Here is a 16817-nt window from a genome sequence, read left to right as displayed (position 1 = left end):
TAACTGCCCGAGGACAACATAAAGCCTCTCCGTCTAATATAACCTCTGATTCTGTGCCATCACTTTGAAGCTCTGCAGCTCTGGCTTTTTAATCAGCTCGCTCGCATTAAGCTGTATTTACCAGGATCACTCGTATGGTTCGCCGCTGAGATAAATAGTGAGCATGTCTATGGCGAGTGGTTGAGCCCACAGACAAAATGTTGGGGATAATCGTGCATCGGTAATTCTTTCCATGACAGAGGTGGCCATAGCATGGTTTGATGGAACAAAACAGAGCAGCATGGCACACATGATGCTGCAGTCCCACAGGGGTGGAGGATGACGATCTGCAGTCACCGGCCTTCTCAGAGGAAATTAATGGAAGCCAGGAAAGACTCGGAGAGGAGCCACACGCGGAGCTCCCAGGGTGTTTCCCCCTTTTCGAAAGCGTTTCTGTGGAAAACACTCATTCATTCTATTTCTCAACCCATTTAGCCTTTTCTGGGCTGCAGAATGGCTGGAGCACATCCCAGCATGCATTGATCTCAAAGCAGGGAAGTGCATGGGTGTCGGCCCTCCGCACGGCTAATGCAGACAGACATGTGTGGTACCTCATACACTTCAGAGTCTCCACTTCACTTGACCGGCAGGTTCCTCTTCTGGAAAGTCGCACGCAGGCCAAGAGTCCAGCCAGCGCTGTTGTTGCTGTGAAGAAACAACACTACAACAGTCTCTGCAGAGCTGCCATGTAGGAAACATTGATGTGGGTGTCATTGTTTGTTCTCATAGCTACAACAACTTCTGGGAAACACAGGTTGGAGATCATTAACCTTTCACCCATGTAGAATCACTGTAGTACAATGAGATATAATTGAGATTTGAAAACACTTTAAAACCTTCCGCTCAGGGAAATGGATAGAAATTAAAAAATAAAGTAGTACGCTCCTTAATTACGTGCGTCAAGGGGGGTTATGTTTTCGTCTGTCATTGTCTGTCTGTCAGTTATCAGGATCAAGTGAAATCTACTGGACAGAACTTTGTGGAGGGATGTGGCATCGAACCGGATCAGAGGGCAAGCCCAGGAATTGCTTTTCATTTCTTTACCATTGTGAGATCGGGCGTTTTGTTACATTCTCCTTGATTTCTCAGAGAATAATTCATGGATCCAATCACACGTTTAGGGGACTGATATTGTGATATTTATAGAGTGTGTGCAATATGGTGCAGATTCAAATAAAAATCTGGATCTAGCGAATTGAATTGTGGTTTCATAAGGGGACTGTGGGGCCTTGGTGCAGGTCAGTGAGTGTCATTCTAGTTATATTATAGGACATCGCTGCACCCTTACACTCGAAATTCAGAGACGTGGGGCTAATATTTGTTGTTATAAAATAAATTATAATTAAATTATATAATAAGTTTATATTTACAGTGCTGTAGTGGGGATGAAACATGTATTTTATGTATCATAAAGAGTATATGAAATATTAAATATTTTGTAACAATTTTGCTGTTGGCTCACAGCGATAAAAAATAAGTGAGGATATGGCTCTTTTTTAATATTATATATTGTATAGATTCTATTAATAACAGGAGCCATCTATTGATCGTTGGAGTCTTTGCGGTAAACAGTTTACTGTATTTAGCTTTGACAGCTATTTAAAGGGAACAAATTAACAGATAAATGAGCAGATCCAGGAGTTTTTTACTTTCATTAACATGGCGAGATAGGATGTTAGCATTAGCAGAGGAACACACTCTCCAAGCAACCTCCCAGTTTTAAATTATTTGCCAATTTTTCCTTGACTTTATATTCTATATACTGTATGAGTATAATGTAAATTATGTTCATGTTCTTTAAACATTACTGTTTGTTTGTTTTGGGTTATTTATCACACCAGGTCTCAGATCCCGTGCCAGATAACAGAGCTCTGGTTTTCACACAATAGTCTAAAAAAACCAAATCACTTTTGTATTTTTATTATAAAGCACAGGTGTTTAGAGACAACTCAGACTGAAATCAGTTCAAATAAAAATATCAAATGAAGATGGTCATTTTATACAAACATATGTTGTTCCCACTCACATACTGTGGTTGTTGTCTTTGTTTTCGCAGAAGTTCAGCTCAGGTTTTAGTTGCATATTTACATGAAAATGTCCATTTATTTGATCAAAACACATATTAACAAAAATCAATCTGTCAATGTTTTCCTCCTTTAAGCTCACTATTCAATTCACTGTCCACTGTTCTTCCTCTATGCACGATTCCTCAACCTCCGCGGTGCTGGCTGAGGTGTGCCACTGGTGGCTTCAGGCTGGGAGCACCCAGAGGTGAGACAGACACCGGGGGGGCCTCTGAGACCCGGGTGGCCCCTGAGTCCAGGCTGGCCTCCATGTCCCCGCTCACCCTGCTTCCCTGGCTGCCCGTTGAAGGCTCTGCCAAGACGTCCACGCTTACCTGAAACAAAAATGAGGGTATTTACAGAGAAAAATCGTTAGTTTTTTGGCAAAGGGGACGCTCTCCTTACAATAATAATTTCCGTCCCCCTTCCTCTGAAGCACAGGCTCAGCTGAAGATAGTTCCACAGGCTCAGATTTGAAAATCAATTAATGACTCAATAACTCATCAAACAACATGAAAACCTGGAGGATGGAATTACCCTGTGTTCCCTGGTCGCCAGTGTAGCCAGGAAAGCCATGACCCTTCACTCCTTTATCCCCTAGCTCTCCTTTGTCACCTGGAAGACAGACACACACACACACACACCATGTAAATATTCTTTTATTTGTTTGGCTTGGTGTGGGAACGTAGCGTGAGTGTGAGATCACGCTTCAGCCACTGACAGCCTGTGAGTGTCACACAGTGTTGAAGTACCGGATAAATTGATTCAGCAGATTCATACATTGGGTTTCATGATCAAATGTTGTCATGATCTTTCCAGGGATGGAAATGATCTTACTTTTACTTCTTTTTAATTTTTAAGGGAAAATTTGTACTTTTACAAAATATGTTTGAATACTTAGCCTACTGTTGATCAAGATTTTGCCAAATAAACACAATCATCTTATATGAGGCATTCAAAAGAAAACTACCCATCAGCCTATAGAGGAATAAAAATCCAGCTTAATGTAAATATAATGAAAATACACAAATATAGGATGAAATCAAAGTACTCATTTTGTATATCGAGTATTTTTTACTTCTACCTTCCTATTGTACTTAAATAAAGTTGGAGGGCCTGTAAAAGACAATGCAATGGTCCAAGTTGATGAAACACAGGCCAACATGCTGACTGTTGTAACCCTTCAATGAGGTCCATTCCAAAAATCCAGGAATAATAAATAATAGCTCCCATAATTCAGCATGACAGCGTCTTTTCGGTTAGACCCTCGCTGCCTGGCAAATGCCCACATCTTTAAAACTCAATGACTCCTCCAGTTTATATTGCCGGTTGGCTGTTGAACATATGTCAAGTCCAAGTGGAGGCCACGATAACCCAGCGATGACATGAGATGTCTGCTGGATATGTAAATAAACCACTGTCTGCCAACACATGATTCTCTGTATCGGTTCTTTTAAGGTGATAATAAGTTAATGATATGTTTATAGTTTGTTGTTCTGCCAGAGGCCAAAAGAATCAGTTCATGCACTTTTAAATAAATGAGCTGGATTCTTTTCCCACTGCTTCTTTATAAATAAAACAAGCTCCTGTGAATTAGGTTTGTTGTTACTGATTTTCATAACTGTGTTCTGCCAGGTTTGTTTTCCATACCTGTTTCTCCCTTTCGTCCCAGTTCTCCAGCTTCTCCGTAGAATCCCTGTTGACCCTGTTCTCCACCAACACCGTCGTTACCAGGGTCGCCCTGACAACAATCATCGATAGGAAAATACACTGTTAATCTATTGTGCGTTTTTCAGTGTAAACTTCGTTTTGGTTTCATTCAACTTTGACCGGCTCTGTAAAAAAGATCCTTCAACACTGCCTGGGATAAACATTGCACAGTAATGGGACATCACTGTTCTTGGTTTGGCTTTAAATACCACATCATGAGGCTTTCTGGCCATAATCTAATATAGTGGAATATCTTTATATGTTAATGGCTTCAAGAGCCTTTATCAGTCCGAGGGTCTTTGTGATTAAAGAAGTCGTGGAACATGAATCGGTCCTACACTGCATAATAATGTGGAAAAGGCTTTCCAATCCAAGGACAGTCTCGATACTCTCCCAAAACCATTCAGCGCAGAGACAGTGTCTAGTGTGCGACTCCTTATTTGTCCTCATAGAGACGTGGAAAGTCGTAATGTTTTCATTCCAAGCTTTTCTGCCAAATACTTCAGCTCTTTCAGTCCAGTCCAGACCCTCAGAGAACGTTTGAATTTTACACAGCCAGGGAGAAAAAAAAAAATTAACAATGTATGTTAAATTCACTGTGCTCCAGCAGCATGTCTCAGCTGAAGGTCTGAAGGAGGTGATGTGATACATACAGCTATGATTTTAATAGAAAAAGAAAAAGGCTGATTAAAGTTAAGACCAACTCACAGAGGGTCCGGGGGGTCCCTTCTGTCCGGGGGGACCGGGGGCACCCATGGGCACGTCACCATACAGAGGACAGACAGCAGCACATGTCCTCTTCACTGAGTTGGCGAAGGTAGACATCTGCTCCAGCACCACCCTCTTACAAACCTCGATCACGTGTTCGGCGGGGAGGGTTGGACCCTGTGTGACAAATCAATACCACATCCTTGAGTTGGAGGGGACCCAACTGGGGGACATGAAATGTGGAGCGCTCTTACAGGACGGGGCAGGCTGAAGCAGCGGCTGCCTCTCAGAGGAAAAGGAAAGGCAGCAAACAAGTGAAGCCAACAATATTTCCTGAGGCTCATTATGGATTTATAGCCACACTAAATTAAACCCTTGCTGTGAGTCACTACCGACCACACGCTAAATGAGAAACTGTTTAAATGTGCTTTTGACATTGAAGTTGTTATCAAACACAATGTGTGTGCTAGTCTGTGTTCATGTTGCTGATTCTGTGCCATCTTTCACAGATACATGAAGATATAGCCAGTTATTAATTGTCATAATTAATTATAGCCGGGACTGAAGAGCAGTGTATTTCATCATTATAGCAAGATTCAGAACCTTGCATTTTACTTACTGGTGGACCCGGGGGCCCCTGAAAGCCATCTGGTCCTCCTTCACCTCGAACCCCCTTGACTCCGACCGGACCTGAACCTCCAGGAGGGCCTGCGGGGCCGCGCTTCCCCCGTCCTCCCTGGAGACCCTGCTCCCCTCTGTCTCCAACCTATGGAACAGGTTAACAACTTCAGCAGGACTGGGTTCAGGACGCAGGCAGTCGCATCCATCCAGAATACAAGAATGAGAAATCACTTTTGTATGGACAGAAGCTTCACAGAAAGCGGTAACAGCTCTGGAGTGTTATAAAAAAATTAACAGTTTTGACAGGGTTGTATTTATATCTGAACGTATCAATAAATTAGAAGTGTTCATGTAAAATAAAAACCTAAACTGGAATAGAACACCTGGTGAAATGTGCAAGACTCATTGTCCTGCAATTGTGGGTGTTATAATCACATCGACAGATGCCTGAAATATGTGCGGAATGTGATCTGATGGATTGATATTTGATTTTCTGACTATTCACTCAAACAATATCACAGCTCACCTTCGGTTTTGGGCCTTTAACTCCTTTTTCTCCCTATGAAAAGAGCAAAATCATGATAAGAAAAGAAAAAGAAGACCAACAAGAGGATTTAATGATGAAAATAGATGAAATATTTGGTGAAATATTTAGGGCAGTACCTCTCCACCTTTGACTCCTTGGATTCCCTGGATTCCTGTGTTACCCTGCACAAGGCGAAAGAAAAATACAATGTTGAGAAACTTTCAGATAGTTGCTGTATCAGGATTTCACAGGCCTTCTGCTCTATGAATGGACTTTTCATTTACTGGTGAAGAAAAGCATCCATCAATTGAACACAGTAAAGCTTGGAGTAATTCTGAGTCCGAGGCCACAACAGACACAGCTTTCATTTAAAGAGAATGGTGCGAATGTGAAATTGCATGATATAGATTAGACCTTTTTTTATACTTATTCTTTTATATTGTCTGCATTTCACCAGCACCTGACTACAATGTACCTCTCAGCAGAGGATTTGGATTCTATTACTGTTTGTTTCTTGTTATATTTTGCACCAATTTTCAATGTGGGAGCAGTAGAAGCGTGTGTATGCATGTGAAGCTACTACCTGGAGTTATAAAACCTTAAACATAGGGGCATTTCAAATTGTACATTGTCTGGTGGGCCCAACACATTATTTGGTTTTTAATAGCATCTTCATTATGAGTTATATTTGTTTATTCAAGTTAAAGATATCAACATTTTAATGCTTGTCTGCAGTGAGTTTGTCTTACTGTCAGAATTCATGCCATAAATCAAGGCTGATTATAAGATTCTCCTTCACTGCCGTGCTTTTGACAGCCACTGCTCAAGCACTCAGGTTTTTTTTTTTTTTTGAGTCACGCTATCCCAATGTTTCCCAGTGTGGAGCTGCTCTGTTTGGGACACCTACACCAAACCAGTTAAGGAACAGGATCAGTCATTGTTTTCTCCTTGTCACCCTGTATGTGTTTGTGGATGCCTTCATGGCTAAATGTTCTGGAGACACCTACTATGGTGGGAACTTCCACAGTAGATGTTTCCAGCACTTTGGTAGGTGGTTATATGTCTGTCTGTCTGTGCATAGATATTGTCACCACAGTAGTGTCAGAACCAAGATTCAGGCACAAAACTTTACAGGTGTCCAGTTGAGATCAAATGTAGGCGTGGTCCACCCCATGAGTACTAAGTACTTTTGTAATGATGCAGTAGTTACTACTAGGTTAAGTACTGATGGGTCGGAATGTCAACATGATGACGGACATCTAAGCTGGTCTCTGGTTTCTTAGTCTGCCATTCAACTTATGATAATCAACTCTATAGTACACAATTACGACTTCCTGAATAACTAACAAAATTAACATTTACATAATTTAAAACAGATCAGTGCCAACCTTCTACTTCTAAATATACATTTTCATTAGATTAAAAAAATAAATAAATAAAGATTTGTTTGCTTTAAAACCCGCCACAAAAACATAAACATGTGACAAGCGGTTTCTGCAGAAAATATCTGCCTCTTTAATCAGCGTGGGACAGAAACAGGTCCCGAAGGGCAGATCAGCGGGTTGTGACCTTCAGTCCAGATGAGGAGAATATGACTGAGCCAACATGAAGGCTCCAACCTCGTCATAATGGTTTATCATGAGTTTGTTCACAGATGAAGCAGGGTGACAATATGACGATCAAAGACATGGCTTGATTAATATAATTAAGAAGATAATGAGCTGGAGACTCATTTGACCTTTAATTATTATCTGAACACAAGTTTAAAAAGTCAAGTAATAAAACCCGGTTTCAACAGAGAACACATCTGCATATTCTAGATTAGTAAATATTTCCTGAATACTGTAAATAATTGAGCAATTAATGGTAATTTTGCCTTCAAATAATTTCTCTGATGGGTAATGATGAGGCTGTAATACCTTGGATCCTGGTTTTCCAGGCACACCCACATGTCCCTGTGAAGAGATGACAAGGTTTAATGGCTTGAAGAAAATGAACTAGTGTTTGGAAGAGTTTAGAAAATTCATCTGGAGCACTTACAGTGGGCCCCGGTGGGCCGATAAATCCAGGTCTTCCTGGTTTCCCCGCAGAACCCTTGTAACCTCTTGGGCCCTCGAGAATAAAACATATATTAAAACGACCTAAGGGACCGCTCATTCTTTGTAGTTTTTCTTTAAGATGGCAGACTACTTTACATGCAAAATGTATTATGTGCTTGTCTTCAGTGATGGAAATGTCTGAAAAAAGTAACTTACGGTTCGGCCTTGGGGACCCATTTCTCCTGCCGGCCCCAGGGTGCCTCTCTCCCCCTGTTAGAACACACAATCAGCGACGAGCTGATGTGCCAAAATCAACTAATTTTTACATTTATTCACAAAAAACAAATAAGACCATCGAGCTACCTTTGTTCCAGATCGCCCAAGTTTTCCACTATGACCTTGTGAACCTTGATAAGCCTGCGAGGAAGAGATGACACTTATATTAAGATGAGTGCTTGGCTTCCATGATTCCACATGAAGACATTATTATAAGAGGAAGGTAACACCTCTATTCCTAGATCGCCATCTCTGCCAAAGAAGCCTGGATCTCCAATAATACCCTAGAGAGAGGCCACATCATTACAAAACAGACAAATAATCTTGGCAGTGCGAGTGAGCACTGAGGTGTGAGGTGTTGTGCGTGTGCCAGCAGTGAATTACCTTTGGCCCGACGGTGCCAGCTCTGCCCACAGGACCTTGGATCCCCTAGTTTTCAGACAAAAAAATCAGTATAGAATATTGAGAATAAAAATATGAAACCTTTGTGATGTTTGTATATCGAACATAATCAAACAGACACACATGATTTAATGTCATTGCGATGTTTTAATGTACGTACAGGCTTCCCCTTCTCTCCAGCTGCACCCCTCTCTGCAGGATCTCCCACAATTCCCTGAAAAATAAAAGTTTACATTTTATGCAACAAATTTCACTCAGAGGGCAACACTGAGAACCAGAGAGCTTTTCTTCATTTATAACAGAGAGAGTTATCATTGTGGTTGGGGCTTTTCTCACAGTGACTCACAAGCTCATGTTGATATAGTTCAAGACCCTCAGATCTCTGCAAATTTCCGGCCACATGGACGAACATTGTTTATGGAGACGGCAGAAAAGCCCAAAACATAGCTGTCCTCCAGTGTCTTACCACATTTGAAATGATTTACTGGCTCTGCGCTGCTTACATGAGGGGATTTTGTAGACACTGAATTAGCACAGTCTCAAAATGGATTGTGGGAATCCCATGAAAAGGGAACCCCCCGAAAAAACCCACCTGCTTTCCTCTGGGCCCAGGACGCCCCTTCGCACCAGTCTTCCCTTTATTTCCCTAAAAAGAAAAGCACAATGGAATTAAGTTACAAAATTGGTGGATATAAAGAAGACATAGAAATAAGGGAATATGAATACCTTAACTCCTTGAAACCCAGGAATCCCTTCGTATCCTGTTTCGCCTGTAGCCCCCTTTAAGAGTCCAAAATGTTAGTAATACAGTAACTACACAATAACTTGTGAAATTCTTACCACAGCGTCTGGAAGGTTAACTTACAACTTCTCCTGATTTCCCAGTCTCTCCAATGTCTCCAGCAGCTCCGCGAACTCCCTGTAATTACCCTCTGAGTTATTTATAAAGTTATAAAAACTTTCAACAAGCAAATCCAATGAAAAGTTTGAAACTTAATTAACTTGCTGCCTAATTGAACACGTCCAATCAAAACCTGCCCCCAGCAGAGATGCTTACCTTGAACCCTGCTCCCCCTCTTAATCCCTTCAGCCCCTCAGGACCTCGGTCTCCCTGATAACACAACATCACATTAATGCACATGTGTAAAGTTTCAAGGTAAAGAAAAAGCTGAATCTGAGAGCGATAAATTACCACTTGGCCCCAGAGTCCTCTCATTCCTTTCTCGCCTTTGATTCCTTCTTCCCCCTGAGGATGTGTGTAAAGTTTCATTAATGGGTTTTGAGAAGAAGCCAAACTGAAGCATTAAGTCCTGACAGGAGCCTATAGAGGACTGTATTACCTTGAGGCCTGGCTCGCCAATGTTGCCGTAGTCTCCTGTGTTTCCCCTGATGGCCTGCAAGACACGTCAAAAGCAAGACATGAGCTTAAACTAATTGTTTGTCAATCAACCAGCTTCTATGATATATCATATTGTAATAATAGTGTGTAAAACATGAATTTTAGAGTGAGTGAATGTTTCCAGTGAGAGAAAGTCACTCGTAACGTCTGAAGCATCAGACAGAGAAACTGACGGACATGACGGCATCTGCTCCTTAAATAAATACTCAGAAAGCAGCTGTTGATTTTTCTGCTGTCAGCATGGCAAGATGGACAAGGAACAAAGGAAAAAAGGTTTTAGTACCAGTTTGACATACTGGGAAATACACTTGTTCACTTTCTTTTAAAGAATTACATGCACTCATGTGCCCGTATAAAGCTCAGGCTTTTAGCAAAGCTTTGCAGAAAGATGAGGACAGAGGGAATTCCGCTTGGTTCTGAACATAGGGAACAAAATCCAGCTTCCGGGACCTATAAATATAGTCAACATGCTACTAAGTGTTTGTTAAAGCTGTGCAAGAACCTTAGCTTAGCACAAAACCAAACATTTATCTTAAATATAGGATAAAGAAGATTTAAAAAAACAACCTTGTAACTTCTCTGACGCGTAGAACATTAATTTGTACAAAACAAGTGTGAAAAAGACAATGTTGCTTTAGTGTGGATAAGCCAGCTAGGCTAACTGTGAACATCTCTTCCTGGTCTTTGTGCTAAGCTAACAAGCTGCTGTCTTTAGCTTTAACACACTGACATGAATCATCCCCTCGGACTCTTGTCAAAGAAAACGTTGTAAATGTAGCAGTATTTCAGAGAACAGTTAGCTTAGCTTAGCACAAGGACTGCAAATGGGGGAACTGCTATCTGAGAGATGGACAGTTTAAGAGAACAGCTGATGTGTAAAATCTGTACAAAACAAGTCTGAAAAAGACTATGTTGGTTAAAGGGGGCGGTTAGTGAGCCAGACAAGCTGACTAACCAATCCTTGTGGCTAGGTGGTATTGATATCACAGCAAGAAAGCCAGTGAGTTCACTCAATATGAAGACACTATAAATTTCAGTCACACATCAGTCACATCAGTGGAGAATATACAGTTTCAGCAGGATTTAGGAAACATTAGTCACTGACACAACAAAATGGACCGTGATCGTTTCCACAGATGCTTACGTCCCTGGTAGTAGAGGGACAAGTGTTTTCCAGTTGGCTGCATGTCACTGATTCAACAAACACATTCAACTACGCCAGGATGCCTTTGTGTTGTCTGTTTATTTGACCATCTCGCCCCAACACTGTTTTTACGCAGAGTCAGCTGGACGCAGGCTATAACCTCAGAGATGGCCGACAGTACGGCGAGAGCCATGACCGTGAACTTTACAACGCCTTGAAGGCGGGTGTAAAGCCCCTGAAGAGGAAAGGACCACCCACCACCTGAGATGGACAGTTCATATATGTGTGCCAGGAAATGCCCTCCTCGGATGCCAGCGGGGGAGGAGATAAACATGTTGGGGCTCCGTGATTCAGGAGCTGGCAGGAGGTCAAAACTCTAGCAAGTTACACAGGACTGATTCCCAGATGAGCTACAGCTGCAGTTCAAGACATGAATATGTAGCATGTACAGCTCTGGAAATGCACTCTGGACAGTGCATCGCTCTACAGACACACATTTGTGTTTGCTCATGCAGCATGGGCTGTTTTTTTTCTTTTCTCAAGTGCAAAAGCATGTTAAATACTAGACATCACACATGTGTATAAAATCCGGTCCTCCTTTAAACACATGTTCTCCTCACCGTTTTTTGAAAGACACCCAGATTCGCTCCGACGTAACAGTAACTGCTACGCTTCCAAGAGATTAACAAGTCATAAATTTAAAGTGGAAGTAATCAGCAGTGTGCTGCTCCCTGGAGAATTCAAATATGAGTGTATTTGTTCATTCAGTGATCCATGTGTAACTGGCTCGTGCAGCAGAATACTTCCGTCATTATCATTGTCTCAATTTTTTTCGTCTTTTTCCCAGTTTGGTCTCCCTGTGGTGAATTAAATAGCCTTATATCCCAAAAAATAGAACACATTCGAGAGACAAATCATCTGACAAAAATTCCCACAATGGTTAAGCAGACTAATGCCGCTCATTACCAGACACTTGGAGGGTATGGTTGTAGCTCAACTCGCCTGGTTTTCCTGTGTGTGTGGGATTCATTACTTTTGGCTCAGTTTCTTCCAAATGGAAAAGCAAAAGCGGTCACAAATCCTGTGATCCTTCGCCAACTTGAGTTAAAGCCTATATTCTAAACCAGCACATCCTGCGTTTGATGCAAATGGTCTGGACACAAAATGTTTTGCGCAACGGACGCAAACTATGAAAGGAGCCCCCGTGTTTACTATCGCTAGGCGCTTCTGCTTCCAGATCCGTTTCCATCCGGCTGTGTCTCAATTGTACGTCTATTGCCATTTTCCACAGCTTCGCTGTTTTACAGTGAAGCTGTGGAAAAGTTTTACAATGTTTTACAGTGTCACAATTCAGTTTTACAATGTCACAATTCAGTTTAATTCTTTGCTGTCCATCAAGAGGAAGGGATTAGGAACACTCTGGGTGAACACAGCGGAACAGGAGGTTTGATATTTGCATGACTCAAAGACATTTATTTACCCAGTTTCCTTGTCTTCCTTGGTCTCCGGCCTTCCCTGGAAGACCTCTATGACCCTGCAGAAGAAAAACAAATTCGTCAACACGGACTCAACTTATCTTTCTAGTACCTTCAGCCAATTTTCACTGTACAGGTGCATTTACCTTTGGCCCTGGAGGTCCCTGAATGCCTGGTTGTCCGTGCATACATTTGCAAGCTGCTCTTCCAGCTGTTAGACCGATCTCTGCATACCCTCCACACTGCCATGCACAGGTAAAGAGATATTAAGGTTTTGAAACTGCAGAGATGTCTGTAACAGAGGGAGAGAAATGATGTTTAATCCCAGGTGACTCACCACACTGGAGAGCTCACAGCAGCCCTCTGAGTAAGGCTGCTCTGGGTCACACGACACATCCATCTGCTGGAGGTCCAACTGGAAAAACAGAGGAGATGATGTGACAAATTGAAGTTGCAATCCAGACCAAGGGAAGTTATATATAGACCAGAAAATGTAGAAATGCAAGCTGTTAACGTACAGACACGGAACGATCTCCTGCAGCTCGCTTTACGATGGATGTGTACCCTTGGCGGATGACAGGCCTCGACTCATCCATGGACTCCACACTGACCTCCTCACAGTCTATCAGCAGCTTCACTTGTCTGCCCTTCACGCTCAGCGCCAACTTGTGCCACTCTGCGTCAAACAGTTTCTCCACGCCATGGAAAGTCCTCAGCATCTGACTCCCATGGGGGCTGGTGTAGAAGAAGTCTAAAGTGCGCGTGTCGCCCTGGAAACGCAAGCCGACTTGCTCCCTTCCCTCCGGGTCGCTGACCTGCCACAGGTTCCAGTTCCTCTTGGCAGTGTCATTGGTCACCTTAAATGTGGCGATGACGGAGTAGTCGGAGGGAAGTCCATCTGGATACACGTCACTGTGGCACAGGAGTGGGGTTTATAGGACACTGGATAAAATCATACAGAGGCTGCTTTCTTTCACAAAACAACAATTAAGGGCTTATGTGGGAACATGAGGGTTTAATTGAAGAGGAATGTGCATAAGTTGAAACAGAGACTTTAACTCAATGCTTAAATCCTCAATTAACATATGAGTTGGGACTGATTCAATAGCCACATTTGTTTGTAGCTTTTTTGTGAAAATGCAGAACAATTGTTTATTCAATATGAGTAAAGCACTAAAGGCTCTAAACCTTGCATTCATTTTCAGACGAAGAGCGTTCAAAGAAAAAACATTTGACCTAAAGACATGCTCGCAGCTCTGCGAAGCTACAACCACAAACTGTATAAAACGATGGATGACATGTCCCCACTTCCTCCCACTGTACAGAATTAAGATAAAATAGAACAGGCACAAATGCTGCCATCTTGCACATTTGGAGCTGGAGTCTGCACAGTAGCGATCGGAGGATGGAGCTGCGGTAGCAAAGTCCGGTTGATACACGCTCTCAACCAATCACGAGTCAGTCTCAGCTGTCAATCATGACAGCATCAAATCACTAATAACTGAAAACTTATCGGAAAATTAACACTTGAAGTGTGTGAACTACGTAAAATGACATTTGACATGCACTTGACTTTTCACTTTTCTGGTCCATGTCCCTTCCATTAATGTGGAGAAGGCTGGATGTATGACCTATACTGCAGTCAGCCACCAGGTGGTGATCGCGATGCTTTGTCTTCACTTTTAGGGACCTGTCATGTCATCCATCTTTATTTACAGTCCATTGGCACAACAGTGCTACAGCTAAATGTTAACATTAGAATGCATCAACAACCATCCAGATATTTAAGTGACCAAAGAGGTGGATAGATCAGCATGTGGAGACTGCTTTCCTTAGAGCTAAGCTGCTAGCATAGCAACAAACTGATAGACCTCAAGTATTCTTATGAGAAACTGTGTTTATCCTTTCTAAATCCAATCCAAAGCTCACATAGGAGACAGAGTAGCGCATCACTTCCCTAATAACCTTATTTATGTTCCCTACAGGCTTTAACTGCTCACCATGCTACAGTGCTGCACAGGTGTCTCTTAGGACCATGTGACATCATTGTGTGGTGGGATTACAGGCACATCCACACTGCTTTCAAACTGGTGTTGAGTTACTCGATGATTAGTAACTTAGCACCGGTCTCTGAAAGGTTAAAAGTGTCAAGTCTGTTTCACCTCTGACCGCATGCAGCACGACTGATGAGTGTGTTCAGAAGTGAGCTTGAAGGTGACATCACAGTGTAGTGACATACCACAGAGTATACGTATTCCTCACTGTCGCCAGATGAGAAGTTAAAGTGCTGGGAATTTAGCAAATATACGATTACCAGTTCCCCTTTAATCATTGACTAGGCATATGTAGTCTTGTACTTTTACCTCATGGTCTTGCGCAGATGGATGGAGGGGTTGATGCGGTACGCCACCGCCTCAGGTTGAGAGCCATCCACCCTCCTCACTCCTCTGGACTCCGGCACACGAAACTCCTCCAGCAGATCAAAGCCTCACAGCACAAACACAGAGCTTAGTATGACATCAAAGTGATACAGCATCAACTTCCTCTACATCTTATCACCACTGACATCATTGATTTTCAAATAGTTACTCATTGTCCTTCACGGTGTTATCGCTTTAAAGGTAATTTATTAAAGCCCATCAACATGTAGAGGAAGTTTATTTTCTTCCATGGGTGGATTTGGCGACTGAAGCTGAAACAGTGGACGCTCTGTGCTGCAGTTAGAATGAGATCAGCACGGCTGTGGTGTTTCCTGTGAGGTTGAAATGTGCTGTCTGCTGGTGAAAGACTCTGATTACAATGTTAAGACTTGAGTGGAAAAACTCAGAAAAACGACTTCAGAGTTAAGAGTGCAGAAAGATCTGTGACTGAAACCTGCAGTCTTGTCTCATTACGGATCTGTTTTACCCTTTTGTGTAACAGCCAACAGGCCAACAATAGCCTAGTATTTCTGCAGACAGACAACTTTATCTGTTGGGAGGACACCTCAGGTTGAAAAAGAAACATTGTGCTAACTGGTTTATTTATGGTAACCGGGAGGGGGACTCTGTTAACCCCAGCATGACCCTCTGACTCCTGTTTGTCTACACAGGCGCTGAGAGAAGGAAATATGACACTGTGCGGCCTGCTGTGAGGACAAATAATGCACTGTGACCTGACAAACACTGACATCTGCTGGTCATGGTGCTGAAGTACAGTATTCAACCAAGAAAAAACTACTTAAGCAACACTTAAAAATGATTTATGTGTTTTGTATATAAGTGCTGTTGCTTATGATAAGTTAACTTAATAACATCATCCCTAAGTCTTTTCAACAAAGATAGCCGCAACACATATTAGCATATTGTTCAAGTTACAATGCAGAGTAAGAGTCATCTCTCTGCTGCAGGAAATATGCTGCAGTCCTCGATAGAGCATGAAGAAATTTATATACTTACTAGACAACTTTTGACACTGGGCCAATCCCAAGAAGACAGAGAGTGCTGCAAACACCAGCAAATCTTTGTAGGCTGGCATTTTCATTCTGGCTGTCAGGGGCTACAAGTGCCTGCAGGGCAGCAATCAAATTAATCAGTGGTTCAATATATCTGACTTATTGACATATGTGTATATAATAGTTAAATATTACAGCTCACTCAAATATATCACAAAACTTTCTGCTGTATGCATACATTTTAGAATTAGAAAAAATAAAAGTAAGGAAAAAAACAACAAGAGCATAAAAAAACGTTAATTCTAATATTCAAATATTAGTAAATAATACATCAAATAATAGTAATATTGGAAATCACATCAAAGATAGTGAACATATCCTTTTTTAACAGTTTTTAAAAATGAAACATGTAAAAATGTTTAATGTTATAGTACATTTATAATTTGTAATTATGTGATAAAATTATCTTACCTTCATACAAAAGCAATAAAGTTGGATCCACTAAATTGTTTCGTCCATGCAAACAAGTTTCACCAGTTTAAACAAAACAACTACACTAATCAGTTTTCTCTTCTGTTGTCAGCAACCTGACATCATTGACAAGGCCAGCTTAAATTTCTGTTTCCTTAATTAATTTTACAAAAGAAGGAAAATTTCAGAAGATACAAGCATTACTCACATATTCTTGAAAAAGAGAGTGATGGAGCTCGTGCAGATGGATCTTTTCCAGTTCCTGGTGTGAAGCTATATCCCCTTTTCTAAAGTGCCATCCCTGGGCCAGTGTTGGAGCTGAACAGGAGGACCATTCAAACCAGAAGCTCTGGCTCTCACAGGAACTTGGCCCCTGAGCTCCACTCCACCTTTGGTCCCCAGGGGATCTGTCTCCTCTCATAGGCCAGTTACGTACAATCACCGTCCAGAAAACTGAGTCGTCATATGAGGCGAATGAAGTGAACACCGCTGAGGCCTTAATGAGGCTCAC

At 41.9% G+C, this 16817-nt stretch overlaps 1 protein-coding gene across 1 annotated transcript; it reads right to left on the bottom strand.

The window, feature by feature from the left end:
• Nucleotides 1-1976: 1976 nt before the first annotated feature.
• On the bottom strand, nucleotides 1977-15918 carry zmp:0000000760 (collagen alpha-1(IX) chain). Its single transcript, XM_035172297.2, has 26 exons — nucleotides 15840-15918; nucleotides 14766-14889; nucleotides 12921-13314; nucleotides 12740-12817; nucleotides 12549-12644; nucleotides 12408-12461; nucleotides 9725-9778; nucleotides 9577-9630; nucleotides 9442-9495; nucleotides 9250-9303; nucleotides 9111-9164; nucleotides 8977-9030; nucleotides 8545-8598; nucleotides 8367-8411; nucleotides 8213-8266; nucleotides 8070-8123; nucleotides 7923-7976; nucleotides 7708-7779; nucleotides 7587-7622; nucleotides 5805-5849; nucleotides 5668-5700; nucleotides 5140-5286; nucleotides 4521-4697; nucleotides 3753-3843; nucleotides 2640-2717; nucleotides 1977-2437 (listed from the first exon to the last, which is right to left on the bottom strand). The coding sequence occupies exons 1-26, from the start codon at nucleotides 15916-15918 to the stop codon at nucleotides 2235-2237; spliced, it is 2292 nt and encodes a 763-aa protein (XP_035028188.2). The 3' UTR covers nucleotides 1977-2234.
• Between the last annotated feature and the right edge of the window lie 899 nt (nucleotides 15919-16817).

Source organism: Hippoglossus stenolepis, chromosome 12, assembly GCF_022539355.2.
Source record: "Hippoglossus stenolepis isolate QCI-W04-F060 chromosome 12, HSTE1.2, whole genome shotgun sequence".
NCBI lineage: Eukaryota > Metazoa > Chordata > Actinopteri > Pleuronectiformes > Pleuronectidae > Hippoglossus > Hippoglossus stenolepis.
The sequence above is the reverse complement of the archived record's forward strand: the minus strand, read 5'-3'. Positions and strand labels throughout refer to the sequence as shown.